Genomic DNA, 22,492 nt, shown 5'->3' with positions numbered 1-22,492 from the left:
AAAAACGAAATGTGAAACTTTCTAAGAGAGGGTACAAAATTTCTAAGAGAGGGTACGAACTTTCTAAGAATGGGTACAAACTTTCTAAGAGAGGGTACGAACTTTCTAAGAGATGGTACGAACTTTCTAAGAGAGGGTACGAACTTTTTAAGAGTGGGTACGAAATTTCTAAGAGTGGGTACGAACTTTCTAAGGGAGGGTACGAACTTTCTAAGGGAGGGTACGAACTTTCTAAGGGAGGGTACGAACTTTCTAAGACATGATACGAACTTTCTAAGACCGGGTACGAACTTTCTAAGAGAGGGTGCGAACTTTCTAAGAGAGGGTATGAACTTTCTAAGAGTGGGTACGAACTTTCTAAGAGATGGTACGAACTTTCTAAGATATGGTACGAACTTTCTAAGACCGGGTACAAACTTTCTAAGAGAGGGTACGAACTTTCTAAGAAAGGGCACGAACTTTCTAAGAGAGGGTAGGAATTTTCTAAGACCGGGTATGAAATTTCTAAGAGAGGGTACGAACTTTCTAAGAGAGGGTACAAAATTTCTAAGAGAGGGTACGAACTTTCTAAGAATGGGTACGAACTTTCTAAGAGAGGGTACGAACTTTCTAAGAGAGGGTAAGAAATTTCTAAGAGTGGGTAAGAACTTTCTAAGAGAGGGTACGAACTTTCTAAGGGAGGGTACGAACTTTCTAAGAGTGGGTACGAACTTTCTAAGAGTGGGTACGAACTTTCTAAGACCGGGTACGAACTTTCTAAGAGAAGGTACGAACTTTCTAAGAGTGGGTACGAACTTTCTAAGGGAGGGTACGAACTTTCTAAGACCGGGTACGAACTTTCTAAGAGAGGGTACGAACTTTCTAAGATCGGATACGAACTTTCTACGAGAGGGTACGTAACTTTCTAAGAGAGGGTATGAACTTTCTAAGAGAGGGTACGAACTTTCTAAGAGAGGGTACGAACTTTCTAAGAGAGTGTACGAACTTTCTAAAAGTGGGTACGAACTTTCTAAGAGAGGGTACGAACTTTCTAAGACCGGGTACGAACTTTCTAAGAGAGGGTACAAACTTTCTAAGACAGGATACGAACTTTCTAAGAGAGGGTACGAACTTTCTAAGAGAGGGTACGAACTTTCTAAGACAGGATACGAACTTTCTAAGAGAGGGTACGAACTTTCTAAGAGAGGGTACGAACTTTCTAGGATCGGATATGAAATTTCTAAGAGAGGGTACAAACTTTCTAAGAGTGAGTACGAACTTTCTAAGAGAGGATACAAACTAGATAATGTAATTTTCTAACTACTCTATCTTTTATATTTCAGTTTCTTCGTAGATACGATGGACAAAGGCAAATGAAAGGAATTTATCATTGATTTGAATGATGAAGACTTTGATTACCAATATGATAGCATTGTTAAAACTGAGTCTGATGAAGAGGCCATTCTAGTTTCGGACAAGATTTTTAATGATTTAACTGTTGAAGATGTATGGAAGATGGAGTTTAGCCCAGTAGAGGAGGCAGAAGAATTTTATAATTTATTTGCTAAAGTTACCGGATTCAGTGTTAGAAAGGATGATATGAAACGAGATAAAAATCAAAATATAGTATCTCGTAAGTGGGTTTGTTCGAAAGAAGGATATCGACATAGAGTGTGTTTAGAGAATGAAAATCGAAAACGAGAACCTAAGGCAATAACTCGAGTTGGTTGTGAGGCAACATTTCGGATTAGGTTTAATAAACAAATGAACAAGTGGGTTGTGAAAGAGTTTATGGCTGATCATAATCATCCTTTGGTGGAACAAAAAAATGTCAATTCCTTCGATCCCATAGGGTCATTAAAATGCAGATAAAGCTCAATTGAATGCAATGCGAGGTGTTGGCATAGGAACTAGCCAAATTATGGATTACATGGTGCAACAATCAGGTGGATATAACAATGTTAGCTTCACAAAAAAAGATCTATATAACCATGTTGATGCTGATCGTAGAGTTCATCTAAGAGATGGTGATACAGAGGGTGCTCTGGCGTATTTGTGTGGAAAGTCTGAAATGGATCCATCATTTTATTACAAGTACAATGTTGATGAAGACAACCGTCTAGCAAACCTGTTTTGGGCAGATTCTACTAGTAAATTGGATTTCAGTTGTTTTGGAGATGTGTTAGCATTTGATACAACTTATCGGACTAATGCTTATAAAAAACCGTTGGTCATACTAGTTGGCATTAACCATCACCATCAAACTATAGTGTTTGGATGTGCATTATTGGTAGATGAGAGTGTTAGCACTTATACTTGGGTCTTGGAGACTTTTTTGGATGCAATGAATAACAAGAAGCCTCTCTCTGTTATTACTGATGGGGATAAAGTAATGCGTAAAGCCATCAAGAGGATATTTCCAGACTCTTGTCATCGATTATGTGCTTGGCATATTCAATGCAATGCATTCACTAATGTCCATGTCAAAGATTTTACTAATCATTTTTCTAAGTGCATGTTCATGGAAGGCACCGTTGAAGAATTTGAATGTGCATGGAATGACATGTTGGAAATGTTTAATCTTCATGGACATAAGTGGGTGATAGATATATATGCTAAGCGTTCTAGATGGGCAGAGGCTTATTTAAGGGGGCATTTCTTTGCTGGTATGAAAAGCACACAAAGGTGTGAGAACATGAATGCATACTTGAATCGTTTCCTTAAAACTCGTTTAAAGTTGTTTGAGTTTGTCAAGCATTTTGATAGAGCACTCTCACGTATTCGTCATAATGAGGCAAAGGCAGAGTTTGAGACACACCATTCTTCAGTTGTTCTAACAACCAAACTTTATGCACTTGAGAAATATGCAGGGACTGTTTTCACAAGGCAATCTTTTCTAAAATTTAGGGATGAGATGAAGAATGCAGAATTGTTTTTCCCTGTCAGTACAGAAAATCATGGAGGTTATCGTGTCCATACATTGACCAAGTTTAGAAGCCCTGACAAGATTTGGAAAGTATGTTATGGTAATAGTGATCGGTCTATGAAATGTATTTGTATGATGTTTGAGTCAATTGGTTTTCTATGTCCCCACATGATTGTTGTAATGAAGATAGAACTCCTTGAAGAAATACCTGAGACTTGTATTATGAAAAGGTGGTCTAAGTTAGCAAAGGAAACGGTCCAAGTTCATCATGACAATGAAAGTCAAGGTGATGCGACTAACATCATATGATATGGTGCACTCAGCTCTATGTGCTCACGGATGTCTTATTTCGCATCTCAATCGGAAAAAGCTTTTAAAGAGGCTAGATGTGAAATACAAAGACTCACTTGTCAAATGGAAGAACTTTGTAAAAATTTAGTGGAAGAAAGTGAACGAGAAGATTTGAAAGCTACAAAACACCATGTTCGAGATCCTATCATTGTGAAGACGAAAGGTAATCCGGGTAACTTAAAAGACAAATTTAAGAAGCCAAGGCATTGTGGGAAATGTAAGAAAGTAGGACACACTGTTCGAAAATGCCCAGAGTTCGTCAACACTCACAATGCATTTATCAACATTGAAGATTCAATTGAAGATATGGTATGTTCAAACACACATTCACTAAATTCATTAATTATTCACTTTATAGTTATTTTTATTTGGTTAAATTGGTTGAAATAAAAAATTGAATTCTTTATATTAATACAGGGGGACATGCCTTCATTACTAAATCACAACATGGAAGGTGGATCAAGACACGGGACAAATGAATTTTCTCAAATGTAAGTTTAACATTTTTTAAGTAATTTTTATCATGATGTGAAAAATATTACTTATTAGAGTAATTGAAAAATTAAATCATATCACAGACAACACTTGGCACATTTCAGAATGGTCCAGAAACAAGCTTAAATGATTCATGGCTTGGGTTACATCCACCAAATTACTCCACAAACCAAGTAAGAGTCATAGAATAAATTATTTACACCACATATCATATATCTATATATTGACAGAAGTTCCTTAACATTTAGTATTTAATCATATGGATTTTCTTTCAAAATATTATGTATAACTGTAAATATTTTCAATGTAGGTCACCATGAACCACTTTACATCCGGAATTTCGGGAGCAAGTTCTACATATCATAACCAATGAGTTGTACTACAATGCAAAAAATTATGTACAAAAAAAAAAATCAACTCTTGATTGTATTCTATACTCTTCTTCTCTTTATTTTTGCATGATTCTGAACTTTATCTAATATTATAGCTTTCTCACTATTTTCATCATCAAGAAGTAATTTAATTGTCAATTTGTGTCTTATAGCTGTAGAGTCCCTAAAAAAATTGGAGCCGCACATGTAGATTGCACGCAGGCTGCGTGTACCGGATACACACAAGCTATCAAGGAGAATTATTAGTTAGAATAGATGACTGGTTTGACATTAGGGCTCACAAGTTATTAGTCAAGAGGGGGTACGACTTCACTTCGAGACCGTTTGACACTGCTGTTAGAGAAAGTGTTTTCTATTATAAAACTTTGGTGAAAAAAACTTTTATAAGATTTAGAAAAGTAATTTTAATAGTTTTTTTTATAATATATTATATAAATATAAAAACGCTAATAAATTACTCCAAGTAACATTTATTTAAAAAAAAATGTTATAATAAACCAAAAACTTTTATTATAAAAAATATATAAACATTGATATTGTTAAAAAAAACTCAAAAAATTATTTTTATGAAAGGGAAGTGAAAAGAGGAAGAAGAGCGTAAAAAGGAAGTGAAGAGTAAAAGGAAATAGAGAAAAATGGGAAAAGGTATTTTATAAATATTACAAATTTTGAAGTGTTTTTTTTTAAAAAGAAACACTAACCAAGTGTTTCTCTAATAGTAATATAAATGGGCATATACTGCATCATAAGTCTGGACCATCTGAAAATGGCAGGCTATCTTGCAGGAGCAGCTCTGGCTCTCTTGACTTAGTAGCTGATGGTGGTGTAGCAGTAGCTGAACATCCCACTGGTATCGAAGAAAATGGTTGGAACGGTCTTCGGATGCCAGAAACAGACAAGGGATTTGTAAATAGCAATGACAGGCCTAAAACAAAGACGCTCGAGACTGTAAATAATAGAGAGAGCTTTAAGATGGAGGCTCAACACAAGTTTGTAAATAATAACAAAGATGGCCTGAACGTGGAGAATCAATTAGAAGATGCGGATGATGAGTTTGATTAGAGGTAACCATTTTGATTACTTTTTAGGAGTGCCAGTGTTTACTTGTTCTACGTATGATTCACCTTTTGATTTTCTTTCTTTTCCTTCATAATTTGAAATGCATATTTCATTTAATAACGTGTTTGCATGCATGCAGTATTTGATTTAACTTTACTTCTTTTTTCACATTTTTTTAGGTGTGCAGAAATTCTTTTATTCTCCAGGGAGGTTAATTAACAGTGTCATGGGTGGAAATTGTAAAGAGTGAGGCATAGGTGGGGGTTTGACCGGAAACTGAAATTATGGGATACTAAGTTGCTGGGGTTTTCATGTTCTGTTGACTATGTAAATAACAGACTTAACAGACTTCAGAATATGTTCCGAATAATCAGTTGTATTATGTAAATAATAGCATGACTTTATAAACCCTTAGTTGCTTAGTCTTTTATTCCATTAATTTAATTTTATTTGTTACCATTCTTATCTTTCTTTATTTTTTATTTTTTTGCCCTGAACACAATCAGTTGCATTTTCTTGTGACACATTTTATTTGCACTTCGCTCATTCAAAGGTAGCTTCTTCAGATTTCTACACTCTCTCACATAAATATGCTCTAGATGTTGCCATGTTTCTTCTTGTCTGCTTAAAGTCTTCAAGTTGGGAAGCCCTGATAACGCTATTTTCTGCAAGTTTGGAGCAACGGGATATGGCATTGAGGTCTGCCCTGAACTGTAAATGAACATATCACTCAAATCGGAACAGTGGACTAAGTAAATTAGTTTCAGCTTTTCCAAGGGTTGAGTAAAATCATCACAAGAGAGAAGATATTTTAGTTTCGGACAAAAGAGCACCGTCATTACTTTTAGCCTTGAGAATTTGAGTCCAAGACTCCGAACTAATTCTGAAATGCTCTCTAGGCTATGGAGATCCATGAGGTTAAGTTCCTCTAGATTTGGAAGTTGGTCATTTGGGGAAAGACATCCTCCTGTTGGCTTAAAACTGACGTTGGAATCCATAATAGAAAGTGACTTGAGACAAACAAAGCCACCAACACTATCAAACAGATTATTTAACCCCGTGCACGATTTCAGTTGAAGAACGGCTGCACGTGTTAACAACAACCATTCATTCCATTTGCCTGACAGATCCGATCGCACAAATATAAGCTTTCTTTCCTCAAATTTTCCATCTTCATTCCTTAAACAATCCGTGATTCGATTTTTTTCATACAGTGCGAAAGACTTCTGATTATCACGGGTCATAAGAGAATCAGTAATTTCGTCATGAACTCCAGATACCCTAATTCTGAAGCTTTTCAACCTTTCCATCCAAGGAGCATCTTCCGAAAAGGGATGTGTGGTGCCATTCAAGTCCACCATTAAAACAATTAATCGCTCCAGACATCCTAGCTCCTCAAGTAGTGCTGCGTTTCCCTCGTTTGCCTGTGTCTTCAGACCCCGTCTACAGTAACTGTCACTCATGTCCAGAATCTCTAAACCAGACAGCCTTGATACCAATCCAGCTCGGATGGTTTTCAACAGCAGAGTGCCTGACAAATTTAATTCCCGTAAGTTGCTCAACTGCTCCATCCCTTCTGGCAATTTCTTGATAACACTCCCACTGCAATCCAGCACTTGTAGTTTACTAAGCCGCCCCACAGGGGGTAATTCATTGAGCCTACGACATTGGCTTAATAAAAGGGCACGAAGTTCACCAAGGTGGATGAAGGAAAGAGGCAATCGCTGGATGTTGGTATTACTTAGATTCAAGACCCTGAGTGCTTGAAATCCGAGCAGGAATGCCTCAGGAACTATCTCAAGTTTGTAATTATTTTGTAAAAGCAAAGTGGAGGCCTCCGAGCTCTGACTATCTGGCAGCCATGTTATTTTATTTCTCATGAAAGAAATTCTCTTCAAAGATGGTGTCAATCTGGACTCTGGGAATTTGCTCAATCCAATTCCGGATTGAACAAGAGATTTACATTCATCCTCTGAGGAGGATGCAATCCAAATCGCAACATCACGAACTACATCATGCATCTTCACAGTGCGGCTTCTGCCACCATCACCACTTTCCAGCAAACAACAATCCTTGAGATTTTCAACTAAGGCAACTCCACTTTTGTAGATATCCTCATAGCTTTGTTGTTCATCTACATCTAAAAGGCCTTCCCCCAGCCAGCATTGTACAAGTTCACTTATTTTAATTGAGAAATCCTCAGGATATAAAGAGCAATACAAAAAGCAAGATTGGATGTTACCTTGCAAGGAATCATAACTCCACTTTAAAGGCTTGTAAACCCTCTCCTCTACCCCGTAGATGTTATGCGGCACTGACCTTCGCAGCTCCGTCAATGCAAACTCCCACAGGTCTTTACTAGTCTTCTTTCTCATGGATGTTCCCATCACATTTATTGCTAAGGGCAATCCTCCACACTCCTTAGTTATTGCCCTCGCAACTGTTTCAACGTCTTCTAAAATGGCTGCCTCCCCTGCATTTTTACAGAACAATTCCCAAGCTTCATCATCGTTTAGGACATGAATGGGAATCTCTCTGTCTGTTTTCATCCCTCGGCAAACATTTAAAAATCTGGTTGTCAATATGATTTTACAAGCCGCGTGGTCTTCAGGTCGGGGAATACCCAAAGCATCCAAATCAATTTCCTTCCAAACATCATCTAGAAGGAGGAGAGACTTTTCTTCCCTCTTCAGTCTTTCACAGATTCTGGCAGCCAGACTCTCGGGGCTTTCTTTGGTTTTCTCTTCCATTTTCAATCTCTGAGCGATTTGTACCTGGATGCTATTGAGGTCCCACTCCCTGGACACGGTGATCCATATGACAATGCTAAAAGGTGGAGTAGTTGAAGAAGCATCCTTAAGCATGTTGTTCAAATTCTTAACCAGAGTAGTTTTGCCTATTCCTCCCAGACCCCAAACCCCTATTGTTCTAACTGTATCGTCATTCAGCAGATTCATAATTGTGGCAAAATTTTTGGATGCTGCTGGTTGATGATCAATTGATTCCACAGGCCTATGCTCCACTGCTCTTGCTTGACGACTGGCAGCCAGCAAATTGGCAAGGCAATTTCCACGTTCCTCAAGTCCTCGCACCTCCTTCAGTGCCTCTGCCACTTCCCTGCTTTGCAGAAAGAGATTTTTGAAGCCACCACAACACCTCTCTTTGTTGGCTTCTATCTTTGCTTGCATCGGTCTCACTTTACAGCCAGTTTCTTCAACGTTTCTCCACCAGTCATTTACTCCTGGAACCGATTCATCGTGGTCCCTTTCCACTGTGGATTTCAGATCGTTTAGACGTTGCAGCTCCTGTTGCAGATGACTATAATTAGACTTGAACGTGAAGGGATTCCCAACTTTGGAGCAGATCAAGCCACAGAGATGTTCAGAAAACGATGATACTGCTGAACTCAGGCATGCAATCACACATTCCATTTGCGGAATTGTGGTAAAATAGAAGCAAAAAATTAAAATTTTCAAGGCAAGGTTTTGCAGAATGAATGCAACTTTTCAATTCCCGGACTCCTTTAAGGGTACTAATTTTCTTACAAATGGCATAATTCAAAAGCAAAAGCTAAAGAGGGGACCCTCCTGCCTAGAAGGATTACTCCTCTCCATTATCACAGCATGTACTGTGTTTGGATTTGAGGAAAATATATTCTTTTCAAACTTGTCCACTTAGGTGCTTCTGTTCAAATGATGTGAATGGCCAATACTCCGAGTAGACTCATTGATCGTTTCCTTGTGGTCGTCGGTCCCCAACCTGTCAGAAACAGTGTCGAAAGCTAAATTGTCAGTGACCTTGCCTTCTGTTCATTGTCTGTTTCAATTATTAGGAGCCACGTTTGAATCTAGATGGAGGGTATTTGCTTAATCAACCAAGTATTACTCCATGCCTACCACTACCACTTCCACCTCAATTGGGTGACATGATTTGATGGAAAAAGTTGGTTTAAGATATTCAGACTCTTTTGAAATTTGAATTTCTTTTAGGTAGGGGCAAAATTATAATATGCTAATGTTTAGGGCCTTTTGCAAATAAGAATAATTAGGATTCAAAACCCCAAAAGGTTAACTGTGCACTGAGGCATGAATTCAATACAAGTTTAAAATAATAATAATAATAATATTCGATAACATGGAAAGAATGACAAAGGGAACATGAGCCTTTTTTTTTTTTTTTTAACAATAATAAATTTATTATCCTTATAAATGAATGTGAAATCCCTTATTTTTATGAATGTGAAATCACTTATTAATGAAAATTTTTAATTAGAATGGGTAGCAAATAAAGAGAATGATTATATTTGAAACTTTAAGTTGTATTTGGTTCCGTAATTTTATTTACTAACATTCTTGTGAATTTTTGGAAGCTTGTTGAGATTGTTGGAGTTGCCTTGAACTCGATCTAATGGATTTGTAGATGCCAAAAATTTGGTGGCACTAAAGCACTATGGGATTAATCATCAAATTTGATTATCCAATATTTTAACTCTTTGTCTCAACAAATTCAAGTTTGACAAATGATAAGTGAAATCTTACATTATATATGTGGCATCCAACTCATTAAATTTCATTGTTATCCAAATAACAAGTGAAATTTTTTATTCATCAAAAAAAAAAATAACAAGTGAAATTTTGTAAGACTAGAAAAATTAAATTTTGTAAAAGAAAAAATCAAACTAAATCAATTCAAATTGATGTAAACGGATTATTAAAAAAAAAAAAAAGCTCTCTTATTGACAAGTTTAATCCACGAAGGAAGCAAATAATCAAATTAGTGAATCAAATTCTTTAAATCAAGTAAATCAATTTTTTTGAGATGTCAAATTTAATCCTTAGCTTCATCTATAAATAAAGATACATTCTTTGATATAAGACACTTATTTAGATAACTTAATCATTTATGTAATGAAGAATTAACCACTTTATTTAAACAAGATCGTTTGCCATTGCTCCATTCATTTTCAAAATTTAAGACTATGTTTCAATGTTGAGAAATTTGAGGGAAACAACTAAGCATGCATATTCATAATTTTACAATATGAAAATAACTTTCATTTGGCTTAAGAGGATTTATCGATAGCTTCCAAATATTCACTTTAGGGTATTGAACTTTAAAGGCTACTTAAGATTATCTTTTTATAGTAAATTCAAATTTCCAACTTTTTTTTATTCTTTATTTGGTGTTTAATTTAGTATATGTTAAAACATATATCCTACCTTTTTGTGACGTCCCATATCGGATAGGGGGAAAGTTTTTGACGCTATATAAGTATGGACTCCTTTAAACCTTGTAAACGCGTTTTAAAGCCGTGAGTACCCCTTTAGGTCCAAAGCGAACAATATCTACAAATGACATCAAAGTCAATCTCTAACCTCAGCGTGAGGTTTGTTTGGTCTCATAAGGGTGTGAGGTTTGTTTGGTCTTGTAAGGGTGTTTGTCTATTTGGCCCCACAATCTTGTGGGACACAATGAAGTAACCCTGTAAACGCGTTTTAAAGCCATGAGGGACCCTTTGAGTTCAAAAAAGACAATATCTACACAGTTGGGAGCGAGTCATTACAAAACAACTAACATGATCTCATTAACTCAAAATTGAAGTGTAAGATGCTAAGTGTCTGAATCGTCAAATCATGAATCACTATCTAAACTTAAATTCAAATTTCTTATGGAGCATAACATGAATATCTGAAAATTAAGGATGCCTACCCATTTGCAATTTGAAGAACACACAATTTCAAGAGCGCAAGGTTGATATAATCCTTAGCAATATAATATCTCTACTTGCAAGGCACAAGTGGGCAATCATAGTACTTGAGCAACCAATTACATGAATCCTAGTGACAGTTTTTCTAGCTTTAGCTTGTAAATATTTTTTAAAATATATCAAAGTTCTTGTATGCCATAGACTTGGAGGTTTCAGTAGCTGCAGAAGCTTGTACACATCTTAATTTGTTGGTATATCAATAAAAGAAAACCGGGAATCAAACTTTTAGATATGGGGATCTCGAAAAGGAGATGAAAGTTATAAAATTCTGAGATATGAGGGGGAAAATGACTCAGGTTCAACCATATAAAAGCAAATGAGTGGCTTAAAGGGGTGGAGGGGTCAAGCCTGAAATGAAATTTACGAATGTTGTGGGCTCAGGAGTTGTTTTTTTCAATCTTCTCTTCAACCCATGCTTTTGAAAGCAACTAGTATTGACCATGGAGCCACAGACCTTGTTCTTTTCCATCATCACAACCTCAACCACAGTTTTTCTGGATTGTGGGGGTTTGGGCAAAAAAGGGAGTACCTTAAGCAAATGATTCAAGGGACATTATGTTTTGAATCCAATTGAGTCCAAAAACTAAATTTTAATCCATATAAGTTGTATAATTAATGAGAAGTATATAAAATATGAAAAGATCAATATATCCTTCAAAACTATTTTTTGCCATAATATTTGACAAACTTTTTTATCTTAATTTTTTTTAATAATTATTCTGAAAGTTTATTATTTTTAGAAAAATATTTTTTTTAAAAAAAATATATTCTAAAAATATATCATTTAAAAAATAAATTTGACATATTTTTAGTTATTTTTTATATACATAATTTTAAATATATATATTTTCCAAGATGTTTGATTTTTAAATAATAATAATAATAATTTATTTTTATTTTTTTGGAAAATGGTATATTTTTTTCCAAATCATTAAATTATATTATATTTTATTGAAATTTATAAAAGGAATAAAATTTAAATTAATATATTTTTATTTATTTATTTTTTCATAGTCAGCAAAGATTATTTTTAAAAAAATAAAAAATTCATATCCTACTTTTCGATTTTCACACTTTTTATAGATCATAGGTGAATTCATACGTATCAAAACTTAAATTTTGGGCTCTGTGAGTGGTAGCTGACGGGCCAAAGTGTAACTTCAGCTGCGGTTCCAGGAGCTTCTCCGTCTCGGTGGGCCCATTTTAAATGATAAAAGAGGCGCTTTGCCTTTTAATCAAACACAAGGGCCACTCCAATCCCCCCGTATCAAACACGTGATTCTCTATTTTTCAACTCCGGAAATGCTTCCCTCTATTCACGCTCGCACGGTCACACCCTAATCAATCTTCCCTGACCGTCGACCGTCCCTCGAGTAATGGTAGGTTCATCCCACGGTGAGAGGTTAGCTATCTCTAATCTCAAGACCCATCCACGTGTCAACTGTGGGATTCTTGATTCAGGAAAGGACAATTCCATATAGTAACCGATCATTGTGTTCATTGTGTATAGTCAGTTTTTATATTGTCTATGTATTTTTCTGACAATACAAATGGTAGAAAATAATAATAATAATTGTCTTTCAGGTAGAGTTTTGATTTTGGGTGGGGCCAGAGATGAGAGAGGGTGTGGACGGTTGGATTTATTCAATTTTGGGCTGATGAACTTATACACTGTTTCGATGTTGCAGAACATACTATTCTTACAAATCCTATGGTAACTGGTTCTCTTAGCTCAGGGAATATGGGCTATGGACCTCTTGCAGTGGGTCCAGGAGGCTGGCTTATGGTGCCAATCCTGTTGTAGTCTCAAATTATGGGCGCGTTAGTCCTCAACATTTAACCACTTCTGCAAAGATAATTTCTCTCTTCAAATGGGAGTCTGGTTGAGGCAGTCTAAGTGGAATATTGTTTATCAAAAGCAACATCGAAGAGAGCGTGAAGATGGTATTGACATATATGGTGAAAATGGAAACATAGCAGCAAAATATTTCCTGAAGGAATTAAAAAGAAAAATGCTTTCCAACCAGACACTAGGAGTGCAGTTTCAAAACGTATGATCAGTCCTGAGGAAAGGCATCATTTGCTTATTTCAGAAGTGGAACTGCAGATGCATCAAGCTCAAAACCCATTGTGGGCAAGACCTGAGGTATTTAAATGCTACGCAGGAAACTTGAAAAGATATTTGTGTCCATGGATCATTCAGGTCTCTTGTTTTAAGCTATAAGATGCACTTTGTTCCTGTAAACTGCTTGCCAGATATACTTCCAGAGGATGATGGTAGATGGAGTGGAAGAAAATGTTTTGGGAGGGGAAATTGAGGTCGAAAGGTTTCCAACTCACATGCAATCACACATTCCATTTGCGTAATTGTGGTAAAAGAGAAGCAAGAAATTAAAATTTTGAAGGCAAGGATTTGCAGAACGAATGCAAGTTTTCAATTCCCAGAGTCTTTTTAAAGAGTAGTAATTTTCTTACAAATAGTGTAATTCAAAAGCAAAGGCTAAAGAGGGGACCCTCCTGCAGGCTGTAGGCCTCCTCTTCCTTATTACAGTACAGCGAGTACTGTGTTTGGATTTGAGCACGACTTGCCCACTTGGCTGCAGGCCTCCTCTTCATTATTACAGCGAGTACTGTGTTTGGATTTGAGCACAACTTGCCCACTTTCTCTCGATTACTCATTGTTTGTTCCCTTGTGGGCGTGGGTTCCCAACCTGTCGGTAACCGTGTTGAAAGCAAAATTGGAAGTCAATTATCAGTGACCTTTTTCTTGTGTTCATTGTCTGCTTTTTCTTCATGGGTCCACAGCGCCCCTCTGAACCACGTTTGAATCTAGATGGTGGGTATTTGCTTAATTTGCCAAGTATCACTCCGTGCGTACTAGTACCACCTCAATCGGGTGACATGATCAGATCGAAAAAGTTGGTTTAAGATATACTACTCTTCTGAAATTTGAATTCTTTTAGGTAGGGGTAAAATTATAATATAATAATGTTATAGGCCCTTTTGCAAATAAAAATAATTAATACCAAAGCCCTAAAAAGTGCACTCAGTAAAAGAGAATCGTGTAGAAATACATCGTCCAAAAAAATATGGATTTTCTTTTATAAAATAATTTAACAAACTACTTAAATATTAATATCATTAAAATTTCAATTATTCTCTCTTCCTCTTTCTTTGTAAGTCAACAAATTCATTTATTTTTTCAACACAAGTGATTCTTTTTAAGTTTGACACATGTACAATTCTTTGAGGAGGGCAGACTCAATTAATCATCATTTGTTTCCTTCTAGGCGTGGGTCCCCAACGTGGTAGTAACCGTGTTGTCAGCTTCGATAGCTTATTAGGGACCTCTTAGAGCAATCTACACTCGTTCACTAGTCGAAGAATATGAAAAATTCTGAAAAAACCTAGAAAAGTTCACACATTTTTTTACATAAAGATGGAATGCAAGAAAAAAATGTGGGGCATTTTATAAAGTTTTAGACAACTCTTATACATATTTTGTATATAGGGATTGTATAGGAGTTTATAGAGAATTTTAAAGGTACAGGACTTTTGTGGGTTCCGGAGAGTTCTTTGAACGTCTATAAATAGGAGGTGACCTCATTTGGCCAATGCACCAAATAGTTGAGAGCTTCTTAATATTATAAAACATTTTTTGTGTAATACAAAATTTTATTTCTTAATTGTTGCCTTTGTTGCATGTGCGTCTAACTACCGAGTTGCATAGCATTGCTTAGCTTAGCAAGCTAAGATCGGGAAAAGGCCGACTTAGTAGTGGCTTGAGTTGTCTAAGTGGCCTATGTGAGCTTAGGAAGGTCTAAATCCATGACATGTGACTCTGTTGACTCAGTAGCTAATGGTGGTGCAGCAATAGTTGAACTTCCCATTGGTATCGAATAAATTGGTTGGGGCAATCTTTGGATGCCAACAGAAATAACCCAGGGCTTGTAAATGGTAGTGACAGGCCTAAAACAAAGACTCCACTCAGAGATTTTAAATAATAGAGAGAGCTTTAACATGGAGGCCCAACTCAAGTTTGTAAATAATACCAAAGATGGCCTGAACGTGGAGAATCAATTATATAGCTAGTATCATTGCTTGCTTATAAATAATGTGTTTCAAGAGGTAGGGGGTACAAGCTCTTGAAGAAACAAAAAATGTAAGAAATACTTAGGATGCAGCCGTGTGAATGTATAACTAATTTATAAAATAACCTGGTTTTTGCTGTGTACATGTAAATGTTGTTCAACGACTAACTTTTGTAGAAGTTTAAGTTGTTAGGTAATAAGTCAATTATGCACATTGAGGTCATTCAGGTTTTAAAGCCAATACTATGTCAAAGAGAACCTTCTTTGGATTTGCACATGAATTCAATTCTTTGGATTTGCACATGAATTTAATAAGAGAAATAAATTCATACTAAATAAGCTCTTGTTCAAGTGAATGTTTTGCTAGTTGGACTCGAGTTTGGATGAGATTGGGTTTGGATAGGCTAAGTCTAGATCAATTAATACCAAACTTAGCACATCTTCATCTTGGGTTCTGACCAGCCCACGTTAGCCCATTCTCAAGCTTCAACTCTCAAGTTTTGGATTTTTGCTTAAGAATGGGTTTTATGTTTTTTTTTTTCTTTTTTTTTTTCTTTTCAAATTATAACTAAGGGTGGTTGCACAAGTATTTATAAAAATATGGCACTTTGTGTGGTGTTTTGTTAATATTAGAAGGAAATGATTTCAATCTATGCAAATTTATAAAATGTAACTTCTAAAAATATGATTTTGGAAGATGAAATTATATTTTTAGAAGATTATTTTAACATGAAGGGAATGAATTTTACTTATGTTGTATGATTTTTCAAAAATTCATTTGGCTTGGAAAATTTACCTATATTGTCTTTTTAGAAATCAGATTTAATTACTTTGGCAATAAATATACAAATTAATGAATCTATCCAAGAGAAAGTTTGAAAAATAGTTTCAAACACAACCCATCAAAACTTGAAAGTTTCTTAAAATCAATCCTTCTTTGGATTTTAGAAAAGCAATTGAAAATAGTATAATGTTTTTATTGTGCACAAAACCCATAAACATCTCCAACCCCATTAAAGACCATGGTAAAATGTATCTTACCACTGTTGGATATGCTTAGAGCAAAATTGCCTTTGTGAATATACACCACAAAAATAAAAGGGGATAATTACATACCAACTCTTGTACCAAAGTATTACTAGGAGACTCTAATATCTCAGAATTTTAATTCAAATTTAATAGCTTCAAACTTGTTATAGTACTATTATCCAAGGCTTTTATTACACCATGATAGTCACACATCAATTTCTTCAAGCTTAAGTACAATCCTATATTCAACTTTTCACACCCAAAATACATCAAAATAACAACTCAAAACTCTAATATACATATAGTAACAAAGAAGATCTCTCAAAAATTATATCGAGCACCATGTTCTTGTTCTTTGTCATAGGAAGCCACATCAACCAAATCTGAAAAAGAAAAATTGTTGATGTGAGTTAATATGAAACAAAATAAAACATGTACAAGGTGTTAATTTCGTTTTCTCAGTCTTTTCTCGTCTAATATAGTTCACTAATTATCACACCCAATTTGTTCAAATTAATAGACCAGAAACAAGTATCCATTTCAAATAAGAAAGAAATAATTAGTGTAGATCCAATATTTCGATTTTAACATGGTTTGGAATTAAGGGCCTAATGCAATTGGTTAAACAACTTGGAAAATATATTGGGACAACCTTAGTTTCATTCTTAAAAAATTTGTTCAAATTAATTAACCCTAAGTTTCATTCTTAAAAAATTTGAAGGAATGAAAATAAAGAGAAAAAATAGAAGGAATGAAAAATTACATTTACAATCAAGAAATTATTTTTACTTGTTTTTTCAAACTCATTAATTTCACTTATTTTTTCTTTTTAATATAAAGAATAAATAATTTGAAAATGCATATGTTTCTGACTTATTTGATTATATTTGACTTACTTTCATATATTTCATGGTAAACCAAATCTACGAAAATTCTACTCTTGAACATTTTTTATTTCTTAGTAATATCTTTAGAACCAAAAATAGGAGGTGCTTGGTAAAATTTAATATTTATTACTTAATTATTTAAGTTAATTTGAAGTTAAATTATATTTAAGTTGTTGACTAAAAACTTACTATTTAATTCTTATTTTAAGTATTAATTGTTTGATAAAATTAGCTTAAAATTTATTCTAAATCATCAAATTGATATATTTATCCTCATAAATTATAATCAGGATAAAAGAAGTTTAATAACAATGGAGATCGAGGGGTAGTAAAAAAGATCATAATAGAAGTAATTATGAAAAATGAGGATAAAGAGATAAAATGAAGATGTGGACGTAAAAATAAGTTAATTATTTTTATTTATTACTTAAAATTGTTTTTAACTTTAAGTCATACCATTATGTTATTTTATCAAACATACTTCATTTATTTAATGATTTAAATGAAGTTATTAAATCATTTTAAGTTATTAAGTTGGTTTACCAAACACCCACATAATATTAGTTTTATCATATATTTATAATCTCTAGGGATTGTGTTTGTGTTAAAGAGAAGCATATACCCAAGTTTCTTGTTTGAGTTTCCAAGTTTTTATAGCTCAAACTAAGTAGAGGTAATGAAAACTAATTAAAGGTCTCTATAAGTCAGGAACTGATCAACTCCAAATAAAATATTTAACGTACAGAGTGCAAGTTTGGACCTACTTCATACTATTAGGTTTAAAGCGGTTGACAAACTTAAAACACTAGCAGTCTCAATTTTTAAGTGTTGTAAGAAATCATTAAGCTAAGTAATCATTCCAGTCAACAAGATTACATTGATTTTAGTTGAATAACCTCTTTAATTTATTTAACATACATATTTAAATGTATTTGCCTAAGCAAGGATATGGTGGAAGTAAGAAGGAGAAATCTACAGCAATTCGTGCAGCAGAATAAACTACGTGTTAAAGAAAATGAAATAGAAAAGTGAAGTAGGTGACGGGAGAGCTCACATGATCTATTCCCCATAAGAGGAAGCTGTTTGAACTCTCCTCTCCGAGTTGTCTTCAGAAAACCACCAGGCTGGACCTTTGAAAAGGGGCTGGAGACTGGAGCTGGTAACATCATCATCCCACTTCAATTGTGTCCACCACTCTATTTCTCCTCTTATCTCTTTCACAGTATTCGCACTTAGCTTATTCAAAGGTAGCTTCTTCAGACTCCCACAATTTCTAACATAAATATGCTCCAGATGTAGCCATGTTTTTTTTCGTCTGCTTAAAGTATTCAATTTGGGAAGCCCTGATAACGCTATTGTCCGCAAGTTTGGAGCAACGGGATATGACTTTGAGGTCAGCCCTGAACTGTAAATGAACATATCACTCAAATCTCCAGAGTCCTGTAAATAAATTATTTCCAGCTTTTCCAGGGGTTGAGTAAAATCATCACAAGAGAGAAGATATTTTAGTTTCTCACAATAGAGCACCCTCATTACTTTTAGCCTTGAGAATTTGAGTCCAAGACTCCACACTAATTCTGAAATGCTCTCTAGGCTAGGGAGAGAAATGAGGTTAAGTTCCTCTAGATTTGGAAGTAGGTCATTTGGGGAACGACATCCTCCTGGTGGCTTAAACCTGACGTTGGAAGACGAAATAGAAAGTGACTTGAGATAAACAAAGCCACCAACACTATGAAACAGATTATTTAACCCCCTGCACGATTCCAGTTCAAGAACGGCTGCACATGTTAACAAGAATTCATTCAATTTGCCTGACAGATCCAATCCCGAAAGTAAAAGCTTTCTTTCCTCAAATTTTCCATCTTTATTCTTGAAACTATCCGGGAATAGATTATTTTTAATCATTCCCGATACACGCTCAACATAATGCGACCACACACCAGGATTTCGTTTACCAACTCCAGACACGCTAATTCCGAAGCTTTTCAACCTTTCCATCCAAGGAGCATATTCCGAAAAGGGATATGTGGTGCCATCGAAGTCCACCATTAAAACAATTAATCGCTCCAGACATCCTAGCTCCTCAAGTAGTGCTGCGTTTCCCTCGTTTGTCTCTGTCTTCAGACACCATCTATAGCTACTGTCTCTCATGTCTAGAATCTCTAAACCAGACAGCCTTGATATCAATCCAGCTCGGAAGGTTTTCAACTTCTCAGTGCCTGACAAGTTTAATTCCCGTAAGTTGCTCAACTGCTCCATCCCTTCTGGCAATTTCAGGATACCACTCTTACTGCAATCCAGCACTTGTAGTTTACTAAGCCGCCCCACAGGGGGTAATTCATTGAGCCAACGACAATTGCTTAAAAAAAGGGCACGAAGTTCACCAAGGTGGATGAGGGAAGGAGGCAATTGGTGGATGTCGGTATCACTTAGATTCAAGACCCTGAGTGCTTGAAATCCAAGCAGGAATGCCTCAGGAACTCTCTCAAGTGTGTTATTATTTTGTAAAAGCAAAGTGGAGGCCTCTGAGCAAGGTATCTGAATATGTGGCAGCCTTGTTAATTCATTACGCATGAAAGAAATTCTCTTCAAAGATGGTGTCAATCTGGACTCTGGGAATTTGCTCAATCCAATTCCGGATTGAACAAGAGATTTACATTCATCCTCTAAGGAGGATGAAATCCAAATAGCAACATCACGAACTAAATCATGCATCTTCACAGTGCAGCTTCTGTCAGCATCACCATTTTCCAACAAACAACAATCCTTCAGATTTTCTACTAAAGCAACTCCACTATTGTAGATATCCTCATAGCTTTGTTGTTCATCTACATCTAAAAGGCCTTCCGCTAGCCAGCATTGTACTAGTTCGCTTATATCAATTGAGAAATCCTCAGGATATAAAGAGCAGTACAAAAAGCAAGATTGGAGATTACCTTGCAACGAATCATAACTCCACTTTAAAGGCTTGTAAACCTTATCCTCTACCCCGTAGATGTTATGCGGCACCGACCTTTGCAGCTCCTTCAATGCATACTCCCACAGGTGTTTACTAGTCTTCTTTCTCATGGATGTTCCCATCACACTTATTGCTAAGGGCAGTCCCCCACATTCTTTAGTTATTGCCTTTGCAACTGGTTCAATATCTTCTACAATGACTGCCTCCCCTGCATTTTTACAGAACAATTTCCAAGCTTCATCATCATTGAGGACATGAATGGCAATCTCTCTGTCTGTTTTCATCCCTCGGCAAACATTTAAAAATCTGGTTGTCAATATGATTTTACAAGCCGCTTGGTCATCAGGTCTGGGAATACCCAAAGCATCCAAATCAATTTCCTTCCAAACATCATCCAGAATGAGAAGAAACTTTTGTTCCCTCTTCAGTCTTTCACAGATTCTGGCAGCCAGACTCTCGGGGCATTCTTTGGTTTTCTCTTCCATTTTCAATCTCTGAGCGATTTGTGCCTGGATGCTCTTGAGATCCCACTCCCTGGATAGGGTGATCCAGATGACAATGCTAAAACGTGGAGTAGTTGAAGGAGCATCCTTAAGGATGTTGTTCAAATTCTTAACCAGAGTAGTTTTGCCTATTCCTCCCTGACCCCAAACCCCAATTGTTCCAACTGCATCATCATTCAGCAGGTTCATAATTGTGGCTAAATTTTTGGATGCTGCTGGTTGACGATCAAAAGATTCCACAGGCTTATGCTCCACTGCTCTTGCTTGACGATTGGCAGCCAACAAATTCGCAAGGCAATTTCCACGTTCCTCAAGTCCTCGTACCTCCTTCAGTGCTTCTGCCACTTCCCTGCTTTGCAGAAAGAGATTTGTGAAGCCGCCACAACACCTCTCTTTGTTGGCTTCTATCTTTGCTTGCATCGGTCTCACTTTACAGCCAGTTTCTTCAACATTTCTTAACCAGTCATTTACTCCTGGAACCGATTTATCATGGTCCCTTTCCATTCTGGAGTTCAGATCATTTAGACGTTGCAGCTCCTGTTGCAGATGACTATAATTAGACTTGAAGGTGAAGGGATCCCCAACTCTGGAGCAGATCAAGCCACAAAGATGTTCAGAAAACGATGATACTGCTGAACTCAGGCATGCAATCACACATTCCATTTGCGGAATTGTGGTAAAAGAGAAGCAAAAAAATTAAAATTTTCAAGGCAAGGTTTTGCAGAATGAATGCAACTTTTCAATTCCCTGACTCTTTTTAAGGGTACTAATTTTCTTACAAATGGTGTAATTCAAAAACAAAAGCTAAAGAGGGGACCCTCCTGCCTAGAAGGATTACTCCTCTGCATTATCACAGCATGTACTGTGTTTGGATTTGAGCAAAATATATTTTTTTTTTGCCAACTTGTCCACTTTGGTTCCTCTTTTCAAATGATGTGAATGGCCAATACGAGTAGACTCATTGATCGTTTCCTTGTGGTCGTGGGTCCCCAACCTGTCAGTAACCGTGTCAAAAGCTAAAAAGTATGTCGATTATCACTCATCAGTGACCTTTCCTTCTGTTCATAGTCTGTTTCAATTATCAGGAACCACGTTTGAATCTAGATGGTGGGTACTTGCTTAATTAACCAAGTATTACTCCATGCCTACTGGTACCACCTCAATTATTAGGAACGATGTTGGGGACTTTTCTCGATAGTACGGTAATTTAAAACAATTATTCTTAAATTGTTGTAGTAAAAAAAGTTATTACAAATATATGATAGTTTTTGCCATCTAGGAGAGAGGGTGAACGGATAATTTTTTTTTTTTTAACCAAAATCGTCTTTTCAAAAGACATTTTATTTCCATTTTAAAAATAAATAAAAATTCAAAAGGGAAATCGTCTTTTGAAGAGACGAGTTCCCATGAAAAAAAATAATATTTTTTTTAAAAAAAATCTCAAATTAAAAAAAAAAAAAATCCTCCAGGGAAATCGTCTCTTGAAGACGATTTCCGATTAAAAAAAATTAATATATTTTTTTTAAAAATCCCAAATTATAAATATAAAAAGAGACGATTTCCTAATTTTTTATTTATTTATAATTTGGGATTTTTTTTAAAAAAATATATTAATTTTTTCATGGGAACTCGTCTCTTGAAGAAACGAGTTCTCTTGAGGTTTTTTTTTTTTTTAATTTTAAATTTGGTATTTCTTTTTTTAAAAAAAAAAATTATTTTTTTTCATAGGAACTTGTCTCTTCGTCTCTTGAAGAGACGAGTTCCCTTGAAGCTTTGTTTTCTTTTTTTTAAATTTTTTAACTTTTATTTTATTTTATTTTATTTTTATAATTTGGGATTTAAAAAAAATATATTATTTTTTTTTCATGGGAATCCCTTGAGGCTTTTTTTTTTTTTTTTTAATTTGGGATTTTTTTTAAAAAAATATATTATTTTTTTCATGGGAACTCGTTTTTTATTTATTTATAATTTGGGATTTTTTAAAAAAAAAACATTAATTTTTTTCATGGGAAATCGTCTATTGAAGAGACGAGTTCCCTTGAGGATTTTCTTTT

The 22,492-nt window shown here is 35.4% G+C and overlaps 3 protein-coding genes and 1 long non-coding RNA gene across 4 annotated transcripts; 2 read left to right on the top strand and 2 right to left on the bottom strand.

Moving 5' to 3' along the window:
- The first annotated feature begins 1,867 nt into the window (after positions 1-1,867).
- Positions 1,868-3,214, top strand: LOC117908096 (protein FAR1-RELATED SEQUENCE 5-like). Its single transcript, XM_034821772.1, has 2 exons — positions 1,868-2,995; positions 3,092-3,214. The coding sequence occupies exons 1-2, from the start codon at positions 1,868-1,870 to the stop codon at positions 3,212-3,214; spliced, it is 1,251 nt and encodes a 416-aa protein (XP_034677663.1).
- Positions 3,215-5,014: 1,800 nt separating this feature from the next.
- On the top strand, positions 5,015-5,610 carry LOC117909327. Its single transcript, XR_004650333.1, has 2 exons — positions 5,015-5,207; positions 5,382-5,610. It is a non-coding gene; the product is annotated as an uncharacterized LOC117909327 (long non-coding RNA).
- A 71-nt stretch (positions 5,611-5,681) lies between these two features.
- On the bottom strand, positions 5,682-8,761 carry LOC117908095 (disease resistance protein At4g27190-like). Its single transcript, XM_034821771.1, has 2 exons — positions 7,445-8,761; positions 5,682-7,351 (listed from the first exon to the last, which is right to left on the bottom strand). Exons 1-2 carry the CDS (start codon positions 8,631-8,633, stop codon positions 5,682-5,684), a joined length of 2,859 nt encoding a protein of 952 aa, XP_034677662.1. The 5' UTR covers positions 8,634-8,761.
- Positions 8,762-16,247: 7,486 nt separating this feature from the next.
- LOC117908671 (disease resistance protein At4g27190-like) lies at positions 16,248-21,300 on the bottom strand. The gene is made up of 2 exons (XM_034822340.1): positions 18,031-21,300; positions 16,248-16,472 (listed from the first exon to the last, which is right to left on the bottom strand). Exon 1 carries the CDS (start codon positions 21,099-21,101, stop codon positions 18,036-18,038), a length of 3,066 nt encoding a protein of 1,021 aa, XP_034678231.1. The 5' UTR covers positions 21,102-21,300; the 3' UTR covers positions 16,248-16,472; positions 18,031-18,035.
- Positions 21,301-22,492: the final 1,192 nt, after the last annotated feature.

The sequence above is a fragment of the Vitis riparia genome, chromosome 19, assembly GCF_004353265.1.
Source record: "Vitis riparia cultivar Riparia Gloire de Montpellier isolate 1030 chromosome 19, EGFV_Vit.rip_1.0, whole genome shotgun sequence".
NCBI lineage: Eukaryota > Viridiplantae > Streptophyta > Magnoliopsida > Vitales > Vitaceae > Vitis > Vitis riparia.
This window is presented reverse-complemented; position numbering and strand designations above follow the sequence as displayed.

Excerpts from the sequence above, each read along its gene's own strand:
- LOC117908096 (XM_034821772.1), top strand. The coding sequence starts at position 1,868 with ATGCGAGGTGTTGGCATAGGAACTAGCCAAATTATGGATTACATGGTG. Across the intron at positions 2,996-3,091 it reads GCCCTGACAAGATTTGGAAA|ATAGAACTCCTTGAAGAAAT; the intron begins GTATGTTATGGT and ends GTTGTAATGAAG.
- LOC117908671 (XM_034822340.1), bottom strand. The coding sequence starts at position 21,101 with ATGGAATGTGTGATTGCATGCCTGAGTTCAGCAGTATCATCGTTTTCT.
- LOC117908095 (XM_034821771.1), bottom strand. The coding sequence starts at position 8,633 with ATGGAATGTGTGATTGCATGCCTGAGTTCAGCAGTATCATCGTTTTCT. Across the intron at positions 7,352-7,444 it reads GAGTTATGATTCCTTGCAAG|GCCTTTTAGATGTAGATGAA; the intron begins GTAACATCCAAT and ends GGCTGGGGGAAG.